Raw genomic sequence first — 13382 nt, forward strand, 5'->3', positions numbered from 1 at the left:
TATATATTGGGAGAAGAGGAGAAGAAGATTCTACTTACTATAAATACAAAGATTCTACAGTACTTAATTACTATAAATACAAAATGTCAATTTTCAAAGGAGCAATGGAAGAGATTTCGGCTAATGCGATGTCGTTTCCATATAATAGTAATGGAAAATATTTTGTTGATTCATGAATTCAATTGTTCTTTATAAATTTGATTGTATTTATTCGATTTTGTTATGAAACTAATCCAATTAATGCGTCATTAAAGAAATAGTAAAATTGAACCCCAAAAAAACAATAGAAATAATTAAAACAAAAATGAAATGTAAATTTAAAAAAAAAAAAATTAAGTACAAATAACTAAACACAATGTACAAGTATTCCATATATCCATTAGTATACTTAATGTATATTTTTAATATAATAAATATACATTATTTATGGATGAGGCTCAGCCATTCGCTTGCAGTCTGGCCATCATAGTTTGCAACAGGCTAACTCCTCATATCAACTGGCCTTGTTTTGATGGGACATTAACCGGCTTTTAAATCTTAGCGTTTGTTCCATTAGATAAAGTATCCAAAAAAATTAATAAAAGATTAAAAACATGTGATGAAACCTATTTTGGCTATTTACCATTACTTAACGGAGTTTCTCTTAATAAAATATTAAAATGATTAAAAGTGTCCACAATTTAATAGTCTAAGGTGTTTAAAGACAAAAATGATCATTGAAACTAAATGTAAAATTATGGACATCCATTGGAATTAATTCGATTTTGAAACTTTAAAAAATATAATTTGGTGGTTATGTTTTCTTTTTGCAATATATTTTTGTTTTCTTTTTGATATCGTCGAGGTTGGAGGGAGAGAGAGAGTGGGAACTGGGAAGGGATTTTGGAGGTGGGAGGGATTAATGTTGGGGTTGTTGGATAGAAGCAATTTGGGAGTTGCAGAGGTTGTTCCATCATATTCATGTTGATTGTGTGTTAGTTTCGATTGTTGTGTAAAGAAGAAGGAGAATAACATATGGAAGAAAGAAGACGACTAGGAAAGAAGAAAAAGTAAAGGAAACAAAATAAAATGTCATGTAAGAGTCCACGTCAGCTAAGCAACCGATTGAGAAGAGAGTTTACCGGCTATAAGGTGAAATTGCTATGATTTTATTATTTGAAGAGGGTAATTGTATTTTTTGTTTTTTTAGTTCAGTGGCATGATTGCATTTTCAGGTTTTGTTTACTAATTTGACCCTTATTCATTTCCTAAATAATGCGTTTGAACCTAAAAATAATATATATCGCATACTTAGTTTAGGGTTTAATTGTCAATTTTTAAGGGTGGAACAGTATTAAATGTGCTTGACCCTAACATGGTTGAAAAAATAACTAGGCGTTCTTTGGGCGCCCGAGGGCACCTAGTGCCTAGGTGGCAATTAATTTTTTAAAGATATGTTTAAATATTTTTAATTTTTTAAGACTAATAATTATAAATTATTTAATATTTTAATAATTAATACTAAAATATTAAATATTAATCCTAAAACCATATAGAGTTTGAATAATTTAGGATTATTTCATTCAAAATGATGTCATTTTGAGTAAAATAACTCATTTAAAAAAATAGCTAATTGACCAATTAGGCGGTCTAGTCGGTGCGTAGGAAGCCTAGGCGGTTAGCGCCTAAAAGGCCTAGATGACCGGGCGCCTAGACCGTACCACAGATTATGGTGATACGCTAGGCGGTCAACCGGCACCTAAGCAGAATTTTTGCAACACTAGAACCTAAAATTACTAGCCGAACTCTAAAATCTTAGAGAAATTCAACCAAATACATTCAAATAGTCTAAAATATCATCAAATATTTCTTTTTACGTAAATGCAACACAACAATCACATAAAAAATTTGAAGGGATGTGATGCAAACCATGTAAAACAATCTGATACGTAGAAACTTGTGAAGGTTTTTATAAAACAAGCAAGTTATTACAAGCATAAACTATGTTAAACTCGAACAAAATCGAGAAATTCATTTTTGACAAATGTGTTTCTAACATCGTTACATACAAATGTATTCTCAAATTCGTTCAGCTTCACTATCGTTACATACAAAAATTTATTAATAATAACTTTAAACAAATATATTTAAAAGAAAACGATTATTTTAGTTCCTCAATTATATTATAGTGATAATTTAATCTTTCAATTATGCATATAACCCCCTTAAAAGCCCATCTCTCATTTAGTCTGCCCGGAGGATACATTCCCTAGAGGAATAAAGTTGGAATTGAATAGGTGGTGTTTGAGGAGACCTTCTCTATAGGTGTTTGAGGGAGAGATTGAATTATTTCAAGTGTTATTTGTTATATACTTTTTCAAATATTTTCAACTCAAAGAATCTAAGCTCCCACCGAAGTTTGAACCTTTGACCATTCACTTGGATGAATAATCGGGATTCCATCACTACATGGTAGTTGGTGCTTGCGAGCTGTTCTTTAGTTTCACTGCATTGCATTACATTGTTGTTTTAATACTGTCTAGCTAAAGGGAATATTATATTATATATTTAGTGTGTTCAAAACACAAAATGAGACTATAGTGTATCTAAAATTTGTCTCGCAAATTGTGTTTATATTATCAAACGAAACTATAATTGAATTAAAATGATACTTTAGTTGTGTTGAAATGAAACTGCAGTATGTATAAAATGAAACTGAATAACATGTCTCACATATCGAGTGTATATTGTCAAATTAAATTATAATAATGCTTTAAATTTTCATAAATTAAACCTCAGTATGTATAGAATGCAACCGAATAACATGTCTCATATAGTCACATATTAAGTGTATATTGTCAAATGTAACTGTAGTTATATCAAAATGATACTTTTTTAAAAATACCAAAATGATAATTTAGTTGTATTGTAATTAATCTACAATGTATATAAAATAAAACTGAATAACAATTTCATTTATTTGAGTATATATTGTCCAATGAAATCAAACCATAGTTGAATTAGAATTATAATTTAGTAGTATTGTAATAAAAATAAAATGAAATTCAATCACATGCAGGTCTCAATGTAATAAAACTACTGTATGTATAATGTCAAATGAAATTGTAGTTGAAACAAAATGAAACTTTAATTGTACTAAAATTAAACTACAATGTATATAAAATGAAATTAAATATGTTATACAAATATAACTAATTACACATAACAAGTGACCTTTCTTTTCACTTAAAAGAAACAACACCGTTTTGGACCATGGTCCACAGTAAAATTTGTCTCCAATGCCATAGGCAAGCTGCCTTGAACATGGCAAATTTCTAGGGTTCACACAATATGCGAAACATGAATAAAAGATACATTATTAATATATTAAAAGTACATTATTTATATACTGAATATACATTATTTGATAGTATATAAAATAATATACCTTCAATATTCAAATAATATACTTTCAGTATACAAATAATGTATTTTTAATATATTAAAAATATACTTTTTATTCATGATTCACACAACTATATGGAGGGTTGGTTCATTGGTTCATGGAGAATAATGATTGCTTGAACATCTAGGCTGGTATCATAACAGACTTAACACTTGAAAAGAATGAAAATTAACAAGCCAGTAATCAGCAGGCAAAAGCAGATGCCATAGCATATTTTTCTGAGATGTGCAACAATTGTGCAACAACTGTGCAATAATTGTGCAAACTCACAATTCCTGCTGTTTTTCTATGAATTACAAATTCCTTTCCACAACAAAATATACAAACCAATGACGAAAAAAGAAAATAAAACCGGACTGGCAGATTGTACAATTTTCGCAACCCACCCATGCAATCCAGAACATGAGAACTGAATTATAACTTTAACACCTTTCGGATAAGAATAATGATGCAGGGATATAAGCTTTACAACTACTATACAAAATTCCCTGTGATTCTGTAGTTAATCTCCTTCACCTAAAAGTCATGGAGATAGATATACCTTTCCTGCCATCCTGAGCCTCAGCCAAAGGGGAGATGATTTTTATCTAATTACTTCTTTGGGAAAGTTAGGTATGGATCTTGAGCTATAGCCAAGACATCTGGCCTCTCTGCTTGATTATATGTTAAACAACGGCGAATAAACTCCTGCATAAACCCAACGATACAATGAATATATGGATTAAAACCAGCAAGTTATATGAAGGTTTTGTTCCGAATAAATAACAGACAATTACAAGGCAGATGATTTGAATTTTAATTCACTTCTGTATAATTTTAAATTCTTTTCTAATTTCTGAAATATTAGAAAACAAAAATTGCAAGGCAGATGATTTGGTACATGTGCCTTGCCCTGTCCATTACATCCACCTAACACCTCAGTTGCCTTTTAAAGTACCAATAAAAATAATAACAAACTGTAATTAAATATGTAAAAAAGGAAAAAATAACCTTTGCCTCACTGGAGATGGCTGGCCTTGAAGGAAATTCCACCTTCCGCGCTTTAATTATAGTATCTTCTCGTAAAATTCGTTCTTGTGTCTGGTCATGCCCAAAAGGACGCTTGCCAAATAGCATTTGATAGAGCAAAATGCCAGCAGACCAAACATCAACCTATCACCAAAGAAATAATGTCAACACTACCTGTAAATCATACTTCATACTTTATCAAATCACACAGGATCATGCAGATCTAACATGGTTAGACTAAACTAAGCAAGCTAATCGTTAGACAAAATCTAGTATTCCTTATCCAATATAACAAGGCACCAAAAGTTCCCGAAAATTACATAACATTCAAATATGCAAGAAAGCGATATTTAAGAGCATCATTATCAGAGGTTTTTTTGGGGGGGTTTTGGAATAGTGTGTGGTGATGTGGAGGGAAAAGAAGTGGAGAGAGAGAAGATTGGGTAGCCTCTGCAAGACATGGTTTTTGGAACAGTAATCACGTCAGAAAAAAAAAAAAAAAAAAAAAATCACGCTGTGCGCGTTTCGTGCACAAACTATGGCCACACAGGCACGTGCAGTGCACGCGCCCTGTGGTGAGCCAGGCGCACCTGACAGTGCATTTTAATATTATTTTTTTTAAAAAAATCAATTTTGCTTCTTTTTTTTCTTTTTTCTCTCCCCTTCCATATTCTCTTTCCTAATCACACTTACAAAAACTCCTCAAAAACCACAAAATATCTCCACTATTGTGGATGCTCTAACAAACAACAAAAACATTTAACTATGGAAATTTTAATGGATTTCAGGTCAACAGGTATAGTGTTTTCTATCCTGACATGGAATATATATGCAGAATTTGATGTGAAACAATCTCAGACCTTTGATGATATCAGAGGTGTCTTGCCTAGTTCAAAGCACTCTGGAGGTAGATACCTGAAGTGACAACAGAAACAATAAGCAGAGATCAATAAAAAGTTTTTAAAGTTAAAAGTGGGATTGAAACCATCCTTCCCAAAGAGCAAAAATCTACTTTCTTCTTTCATTTTGGTTGTGGAAATGGGCATGAGGAAAATAACCAAGCAGGAAGTGTTAATGAATCTGCAACTCATGTGCAACTCACCAATATGTTCCAGCTCCCTGGGACGTGAGCTCCATGCCTTTTGACCCAACGTCATCTTCTACTATCTTGCTAAGGCCAAAATCAGTCATTTTCGCAATACGTGACTCATCAAATAGAACATTCCCAGGTTTCAAATCATAATGGATAATCTTCTGTGATCTTTTATTCAAGTAGACAAGGCCACGGAATATCTGAACAATGATAAACCTGGCTTCAAATTCTGATAAAACTGGCGTTGCTTTCAAAATTGCATCAAGGTCTTTTCCTGCAGAAAAGGTTTACAAGCAATAAATTAAAGACAAATATGCTTCACTATCCTCATATTAATAAATAACAAGATGATGAAGCTCAGCAACTTATTTCTTCCTAGCTCCTACCAGCATTTCAAAAGAGAGTACATACCACTACAGTACTCCAAGACAGTGCAAAATGTGTTTTGGTCTATCTCGAATATATCCCAAAGACGAACAATGTTAATATGCACCAAAGTTTTGTGGATGTTGTACTCCCTGATTGCGTGTCGTATATAGCTTTGCTTCTTGTCTTCACTCCATTGAGCATTTAGCCCATGTAGCTTACACGCAACATATCTATGTTCCACCAAGTCAAAAGCCTGCCAAATATTTGGGTTTCAAATTTAAAAAATAAATAAATTAATAAAGGAAACATCATTTACCACTATGTTTTAATCTAAATTTTCATTCCAACAAACTAGGATGTTTTGGGATTTTACGCAAAATGGAAACAGTTTAAACAAGGAAACTGGCAATTAAGTTCAGAAAATACCTTATAAACCTCACTAAACCCTCCTTTACCAAGAAGGTTTAACAATGCATATCGACGGTTCAGAATCTGAAAGCTGTTGAAACGAGAACCATCCTCATCACGTATGCGTTTCATTTCGCGTATTAGCCTTACTTTCTCCAATTCAAGGCGATCTCTTTCACGCAGCATCATTTCTTCCTCCTACACAAATTGCAAGCTCAACAATACAATGCATGTAAAAATAATTTCACAAATAATTGTTAAGACTGTAATATATAAGCATACCCGCTTAATGCTGGCTAAACGTGATCTATAATATTCATCCTGAGAGAAATAATCTTCTTCATGACTACCAGCTTCTTCGTCTACTACATCACTTTTATCTGCAATTAGAACATGTATAAAATTTGGTCAAACTGACAAGTAATCAAGAAAATAGTAAGGGAGGTTAAATATCAAACGAAACAAACAAGCAAACAAAAAAACCTATGATCAAGCATCCTAGCTTTAGGCATATAACAAAGCCCATTCAACTTGGAAACATTGTAGACAACAGACTAATTGAACATCAATGAGACAATTATATGGCTCAATCATAGGTCAAGTAGCCAAAGACAGTTGTACATCTTGAGATGGTTGAACATTATTATGAAGCCAGCAGGCAAACACACAAGAGTAAGTAATACATCACATACACATTTACTACCCCTTATAACAATGTCACCAACTAACCACCAATATCAACAAACAGGTTTCTCATGCAGACTAAAGTTACTGAGAAGAAGCCCTACAGCATTTGTATCAACCATTTTCTACTTGGTATACAAGCATTAGAAGCAAAACACCCTTACTGCTGAAAAAGAATATAAAGTATAAAAATTCATATTGCAGATGGGAAACTTTACCTAACTGTCGTTTCTTCTTGGACTTTCTCTGCCGCTCAAGAGATTCTTTGCTCTCTGCTAAGTTTCTCTGTAATGTAATAGGAATAGTAATAAGAACAAAAACCATAGTAATAAGTCCTTGTCTGTGAAGCAATGCCAACAAGAGACAAATGTAAAGCAAGTTAACAGAAATTAAAATTGCTGAATATTAAAACAAAGCAATGGAAAGCAAAATATGCCAAAAAGATTAACTCAAATTTTTATGTATTTCTTTTCATAATTTATATGTTTTATTTCACATCCACAACCATAATCTATCATTATTTCATAGTAGTGTGAAGCTTTTTAAGGTTTTTGACTAGAGTCCAAAAGAACAGATTAAGAAAAAAAGATATTGTGCCATCAATAACTTTGTGTGTGTGTGTGGATATTAAAAAGGAGAAGAATAGGAAGCACACAAGTTGCACATTGAGGTCCTTGATCAGCTCAGAATCTTCCCATGCCTCAGATATCACTGTCCCAGCTCTACAAATCATTAAAACATAAACAAATGAAACAGTTGCAACTAGAATTTCCAAAGATTTGATACTTAAAAAGCAAAATGACGTTACAGAATTAAATATTTCATCCGGCCTACTTAATTTGTCATACTTTCCTCTTCAATCTGTTCCAAAATGATCTCTATTTTCCTAATTTAAACACTACAAACATTTTACTGTTTTCAATTTATGCTTTCTTCATTTTAACTTTTTTAAGTGAGCTCCAATTCAGCTCTTTTAGAAGGGAAAATTTAACTATATTAGTATAATATAAGCTCCAAAAGCATTAATTAAAGAGATTAATGGTATAACTAGAAATAGGAAGTAGAAGACGATGAGGAAGACAAGAAGAAATAGAAAATTTAATACTCTTCTTTTTCATTCCAAATCAAATTACAATAAATATATCAATCTTTCACCAAAAGCATTAGGATTTTAAAAAGGACCTATCTTTTGGATTTTTCAGTTTGTTACATGTCATGCACCTTGCTCAAAACAAATACTAAAGCAATGACAAGCCAACAAGAAATCAAGAATGGACAAATTTACAGCCAACATTTTGAGATAACTTCACCCACCCAACCCCTGGCCATGCTCAAATGGGAGAGAAGATAGAGATTAGGGGAACTCATGAAAATATTTACATATTTCTGATGCAGCTTTGCAATATTACTGAAGATAAGCTCAAAACCAATTAAGTACAAGAAATCTGGATGACTGCATCTAATATGACAAAACAGGAGAAAATGCATCATTATCCCAATAGATAAATTGGCATATATTGTCTTACTAATTCTGCCTTACTCTATAAATGCATGCATGGAATAGAAACCTGTAGCTTCAGAAGTAAGACAAAGGTAAGGTACCTGATTACTCCTACATTACCCAATCTCAGAGAATCTTGACGCACTTTCATCCGTGCCTCATGTCTCTCCGCTTTTGAAACAGATATCAACAATTCTGATATTATTTTTGTTATCTACACCACAGAGTTACAAGTGAATCATCTGATTTAATGATTAATAAAAATATAATATAAGATTTAACAGGTATTTAGACCCCAGTCATAAAATCCTTAAAAACTTTTAAAAGGGCTCCACTTTAGCTTATTGTCTTGTTACAGACGTTCTGACATACTCATACACTTTAGTTCATCTAGTTTTCCACAGAAACACAGGAAATGAAATATAATGGACAAAGCTGAAGGTCAGAGAACTTTGTCAACATGAATACTTACTGCAATCACAGAAAAAGATTTGTTTTGAACTTAAACAAAAGAAACAATGGTAAACAAACCTTTGGCTTCATCTGCTTCTCATTATCTTTAAGTGTCTTCAGCTCCTGCACATACAAACAAGTACAAAATACTTCATTTTCTATAATGATTGAAAACATAAACCATTAAAGAAAAGCTCAACATTGAAAGAATATTGCTATGCCTTCTCTAGTTCTTGATACATATGTTGATAATCAGAGGCCTCTTTATGGGATTTCTTTAGTTCTTCCTCCAAAGCTGTTACTTTAGCTCGTAAAGAATTGATCTCATCCTGATTTCATTCACATCAAGGGTAATTGTATTTATGATATAGAAGAGATGTAAACCTTGTAACAAGGAAAGACTGAATATATTTCTCAAAGCAAAATTAGCGGTAAGCTCAATTGTTCATCAAGAAGTACAAAGCCAAGATTTCTGTGTGCCCTTTTTTATTTGGTGGGCAAGTGGAGGACACAAAATATGCACCACTCGTGGTGGCAACAATAAAATATATATCCAATAAATTAAACAAAAAAAATCAAATATTATGACTGTTAAGCCTCTTATCTTGCAAAAATAATCAAACACATGCATAGCGCTTAGCCCACAATTAGTGGATACTGGATAGAGGTAATCCATCCAATAAGTATGACTTCAGGGAGAACTAACCATATGGTTTGAGTTTTCAAGTTGACCATTTGATGGAGAAGGCATTGGGACTTTTGTCTGATCTCCATTTCGGGAACCACGCCCTCTACCTGTAGCAGAGTTTCCCCTACCACGGCTTTGTCTCCTTCTATTTTCTTCTGAACCTACTTTGCTGGTGTCTGTAATTTCTATGCTCTTCTTTCCTGTATTCGCCACTGCCTAAAAAATATTTCTTTAAATATTAGTGCATTCAGTATTTTAAAATGGTAAGCTATAAAGGATTATTAGGAAACATCTCTAGTTATGGAAGATAAGTATCTAAGTTGCAGATACTACAAGAATAGCTAATTATGACCCAAACTAAAACAGAATGCACCTCAACATTTCCATAGGCAATTAAGCTGGTATCTTCTTCAAGTCTAGGGCGCTTTGAAGTATTTGCTTGTATAAGAAACTCGCCTCCATTCTGGAATTGGAAAACAAAAATGTATAAGTTATATGGAAGCGGAAAATTTTTAAAAAATCACTGTTTAATGTAAAACCACTGAATAATTATCTCTACTTCTTTATTTGGACATGGTTCTTTCATTTATCAAAGGCAAACCTGAATTTCCAATATGAACATGGACCCTCTCAAAGATCTCTCACACAAAATATGACAGCAGAGTTTATTTATAATGGATTGAAGTGCAAGCCAGTTAACTTATTTGGAATCAAATTCAGAAGTCAGAACTACATTAATAGATGGAAAAAGGTTGTCATGAATCCAGTAAGTAAGATTATCATTTAGCTAATACAATCTTTCCTTGCTACTGTATCATTACTGCTCCATATGAAAACTATTATCTACTGAAAGATCAAAATGGGAGAGAATGAAGTTCATAGAGCAACGACATGAAGAAGATGAGCACCTTGTGCACTGCATATATATATATATACACCAAGTGACTACGATAGAAACAAGAAATTCAGGAACTCACGTCGTCATCGTCGGAATCACTAGACACCACCGGCTCCGGCAGGGTCTCAGCATCCCCGAATTTAGCAGCAGAAGGCCAGGAAACGGGTTGTTGAGGAGCGGAAGCGGGCTTGCGTACCATCCGTGCCTCGAGCTTCGCCATTTTAGAATTGTCCGATTGGTTCGAGGAGGTTGAGGTGAAATGAAGCATCAAGTCGTCCGACATTCTAAAACCTCAACCGAAGATGTCCTGTTCACAGAAAACCCCCAATGCAGGTAAACTAACAGAACAGAAACTCCAGTGAAAACAACCTTCAGAACCCGAAAGCCATTGAAAACATACAAGTTGCAATGAAAATTAAAGAAGAAGAAGAAAAAAAAATGAGCAGTAAAAAACGAAGAAATCGGTTTTCCTTGGAATGACTGACTTACAGGATACACAACTCTTCAAGTCAAAAGAATTTCCGAGAAGGCCCACACCTGAAGTTCAACGTTTGGAAGGCACACAAACAAATTGATGAAAAGATGAGGAGTTAGGGTTTCCAGAAACTGATCTAGGGAGTAGATTGGGGAAGAAAGTGGATCGTTTTAGGACAGATGATACTTTGAAATCTGGAAATTGAGTTGCCTTTTGAAAGGAGAATTGAATCCAGTATGCGTTCTATGGGATGATGTTTGAAATGGGCATGGTGAGGTGCGTTTGAGTCAGTCAGGTCACAACTCAATTTTTTTCCTTGGCAGAATAGGAAAGAAAGGAAAATGGCCAAATGGGCAATGCTATTACTAAAGCAATGAGGTAATAGTGGGTCCCCTCTCCTCCGTTTTGCGTCCGAATTAGTCTTACAATGCGGTAATACGTTGATATCAGGTCCCACTATATTCTGTGTCTAAAATAATCTTAGTCAAAAGCAATGAGGTAATAGTGGGTCCCACTCCCTTCTATTCCGCGTCCGAATTAGTCTTACAATGCGGTAATACGATGATATCAGGTCCCACTCTGTTCTGTGTCTGAATTAATCTTAGTCTAAAGCAATGAGGTAATAGTGGGAAACACTCTGCTCCGCGTCCGTATTAGTCTTACAATGCTGTAATACGGTGATATTAGGTCTCTCTCTATTATGCGCCTGAATTAATCTTAGTCAAAAGCAGTGAGGTAATAGTGGGTCCCACTCCCTTCTGTTATGCGTCCGAATTGGGTCTTACAATGCGGTAATACGATAATATTAGGTCACACTCCGTTATGCGTTTGAATTAATCTTAGTCTAAAGCAATGAGGTATAGTGGGACCCACTCTGCTCCGCGTCTAAATTAGTCTTAGTCTAAATTCAATGTATCTATAAATTTATTTTAAACGAATATAATTAATGGATCATATCATATAGTATTTTTTAAAAAAAAAAAAGTTAATAATTAATTTTGTTAAGCATTTTTTTTCTTTTACTCTTACTCTCTAAAGTGTGACCTATTATTGATTCAATGCAAATCATGCCACTAAAATATTTACTCTTGGAAGATTAAGGTACATTTTCCTTGGGTAGCCATTATTTCCCATGTTTTTGTATGAATTGCATATATGATATACATCATTTTTAGAGTATTACATGTTCATTTTGATCTACGATACATTAAAAATTAATTTGCAACACTCTAAAAATAGACATATATTAAAATATAGTGAACCTATTAAAAAATAAATATGTATTACACTAAAAAATGAAATTTTTAGTAAACTAAAAATGAACATGTAGTAGGGCCTATCTTACAAGAGAGCCCTCGAAAATCATGATATAATTTGTTGGTTGTAGTAAATTTTTGTTTTTTTGTTTATTTTACTCGGCTGGTAGGAATTTGCTTTTATTTAGTAGTTTTATTATTTAATTATCTTATAAAGTCATTTGTTGATTTTAAATTAAAATAATTTGATCAATTTACAATAAAAGCAATACAACAGTACTGCATTTGCTACCATATCTTAAGAGGTCAAATTAGGTGGGCATCTTCAATGTGTTTAAAGAGACATGCATTTTCCATTACCAAAACAAATAATTAAAGATAATGTACACTATTGCATGATCTCTAGAATAAATTATATAAAGAAAAAAAAAAGTGGGTGAGAGGTTGGGAAGTTTTTTTGTTGTTAATGCATGAAAAGCAAAAACAATTTTATAAACCGGGATAGCAAGTAAAAGTGATTACATAAATCGAGGAATTCAACGCCCACAATATTAGCAAACATCACACCAATCTCGTCATATAATATTCACTTTAACAAAACTCACCAAATTAATTAGTATAGCTCATTAGGCAACATTTGTAACATAAAAGTTTTCTCGGACCATTCATGATTCAACTAGAAAAATGCATTTTTCAGTTAACTTTTCATATTAATAATAAATTGACGAACGAGGGCAACCCTAACCAAATTAGTCAAATTGTTGACTTGATAACTACAAAGTTATTCCGTATAAGTTATGGACAACAAATACTAGTTTAGCTTCTTTTTGTGGTCCTTTATTGTTTCCCTTATCACTCCAAATAATAATAATAATAATAATAATAATAATAATAATAATAATGATGGATGAACATTTTCATTAACTTTTTGACCATTGTCCTTTCCAAAAAAAAAAAAAAAAAAAAAAAAAAGAGAGTAAAAACAAAAACAAACAAACAAAGTGGGTAAGAAGTTGGGAATCTTTTTTTTTTTTTTGTTATTAATGCATGAAAAGCAAAAACAATTACATAAACCGGGATACCAAGTAAAAATGAATACAATAA

General features: G+C 32.8%; 1 protein-coding gene across 4 annotated transcripts; it reads right to left on the reverse strand.

The window, feature by feature from the left end:
- Positions 1-3628: 3628 nt before the first annotated feature.
- LOC109193046 (serine/threonine-protein kinase TOUSLED) lies at positions 3629-11361 on the reverse strand. Of its 4 annotated transcripts, none has more exons than XM_019343835.1 (16): positions 11037-11361; positions 10627-10854; positions 10023-10112; positions 9668-9865; positions 9183-9290; positions 9040-9084; positions 8610-8722; positions 7663-7729; positions 7226-7292; positions 6606-6703; positions 6342-6521; positions 5958-6168; positions 5556-5820; positions 5314-5368; positions 4436-4597; positions 3629-4132 (listed from the first exon to the last, which is right to left on the reverse strand). In XM_019343835.1, exons 2-16 carry the CDS (start codon positions 10828-10830, stop codon positions 4037-4039), a joined length of 1959 nt encoding a protein of 652 aa, XP_019199380.1. In that variant the 5' UTR covers positions 10831-10854; positions 11037-11361; the 3' UTR covers positions 3629-4036. The 4 variants fall into 4 exon arrangements, with proteins under 4 accessions (XP_019199380.1, XP_019199377.1, XP_019199379.1 ...); XM_019343832.1 differs by having other exon boundaries at positions 10627-10885; XM_019343834.1 differs by having other exon boundaries at positions 10627-10916.
- Between the last annotated feature and the right edge of the window lie 2021 nt (positions 11362-13382).

Source organism: Ipomoea nil, unplaced genomic scaffold (assembly GCF_001879475.1).
Source record: "Ipomoea nil cultivar Tokyo-kokei standard unplaced genomic scaffold, Asagao_1.1 scaffold1834, whole genome shotgun sequence".
Classification (NCBI taxonomy): Eukaryota; Viridiplantae; Streptophyta; class Magnoliopsida; order Solanales; family Convolvulaceae; genus Ipomoea; species Ipomoea nil.

Coding starts and splice junctions, on each gene's coding strand:
- LOC109193046 (XM_019343835.1), bottom strand. CDS start 10,830: ATGTCGGACGACTTGATGCTTCATTTCACCTCAACCTCCTCGAACCAA. Junction 8,723..9,039: donor AGAAGCAGATGAAGCCAAAG/GTTTGTTTACCA, acceptor TCTGTGGTGTAG/ATAACAAAAATAATATCAGA. Junction 7,730..8,609: donor GGTAATGTAGGAGTAATCAG/GTACCTTACCTT, acceptor AATGATTTGTAG/AGCTGGGACAGTGATATCTG.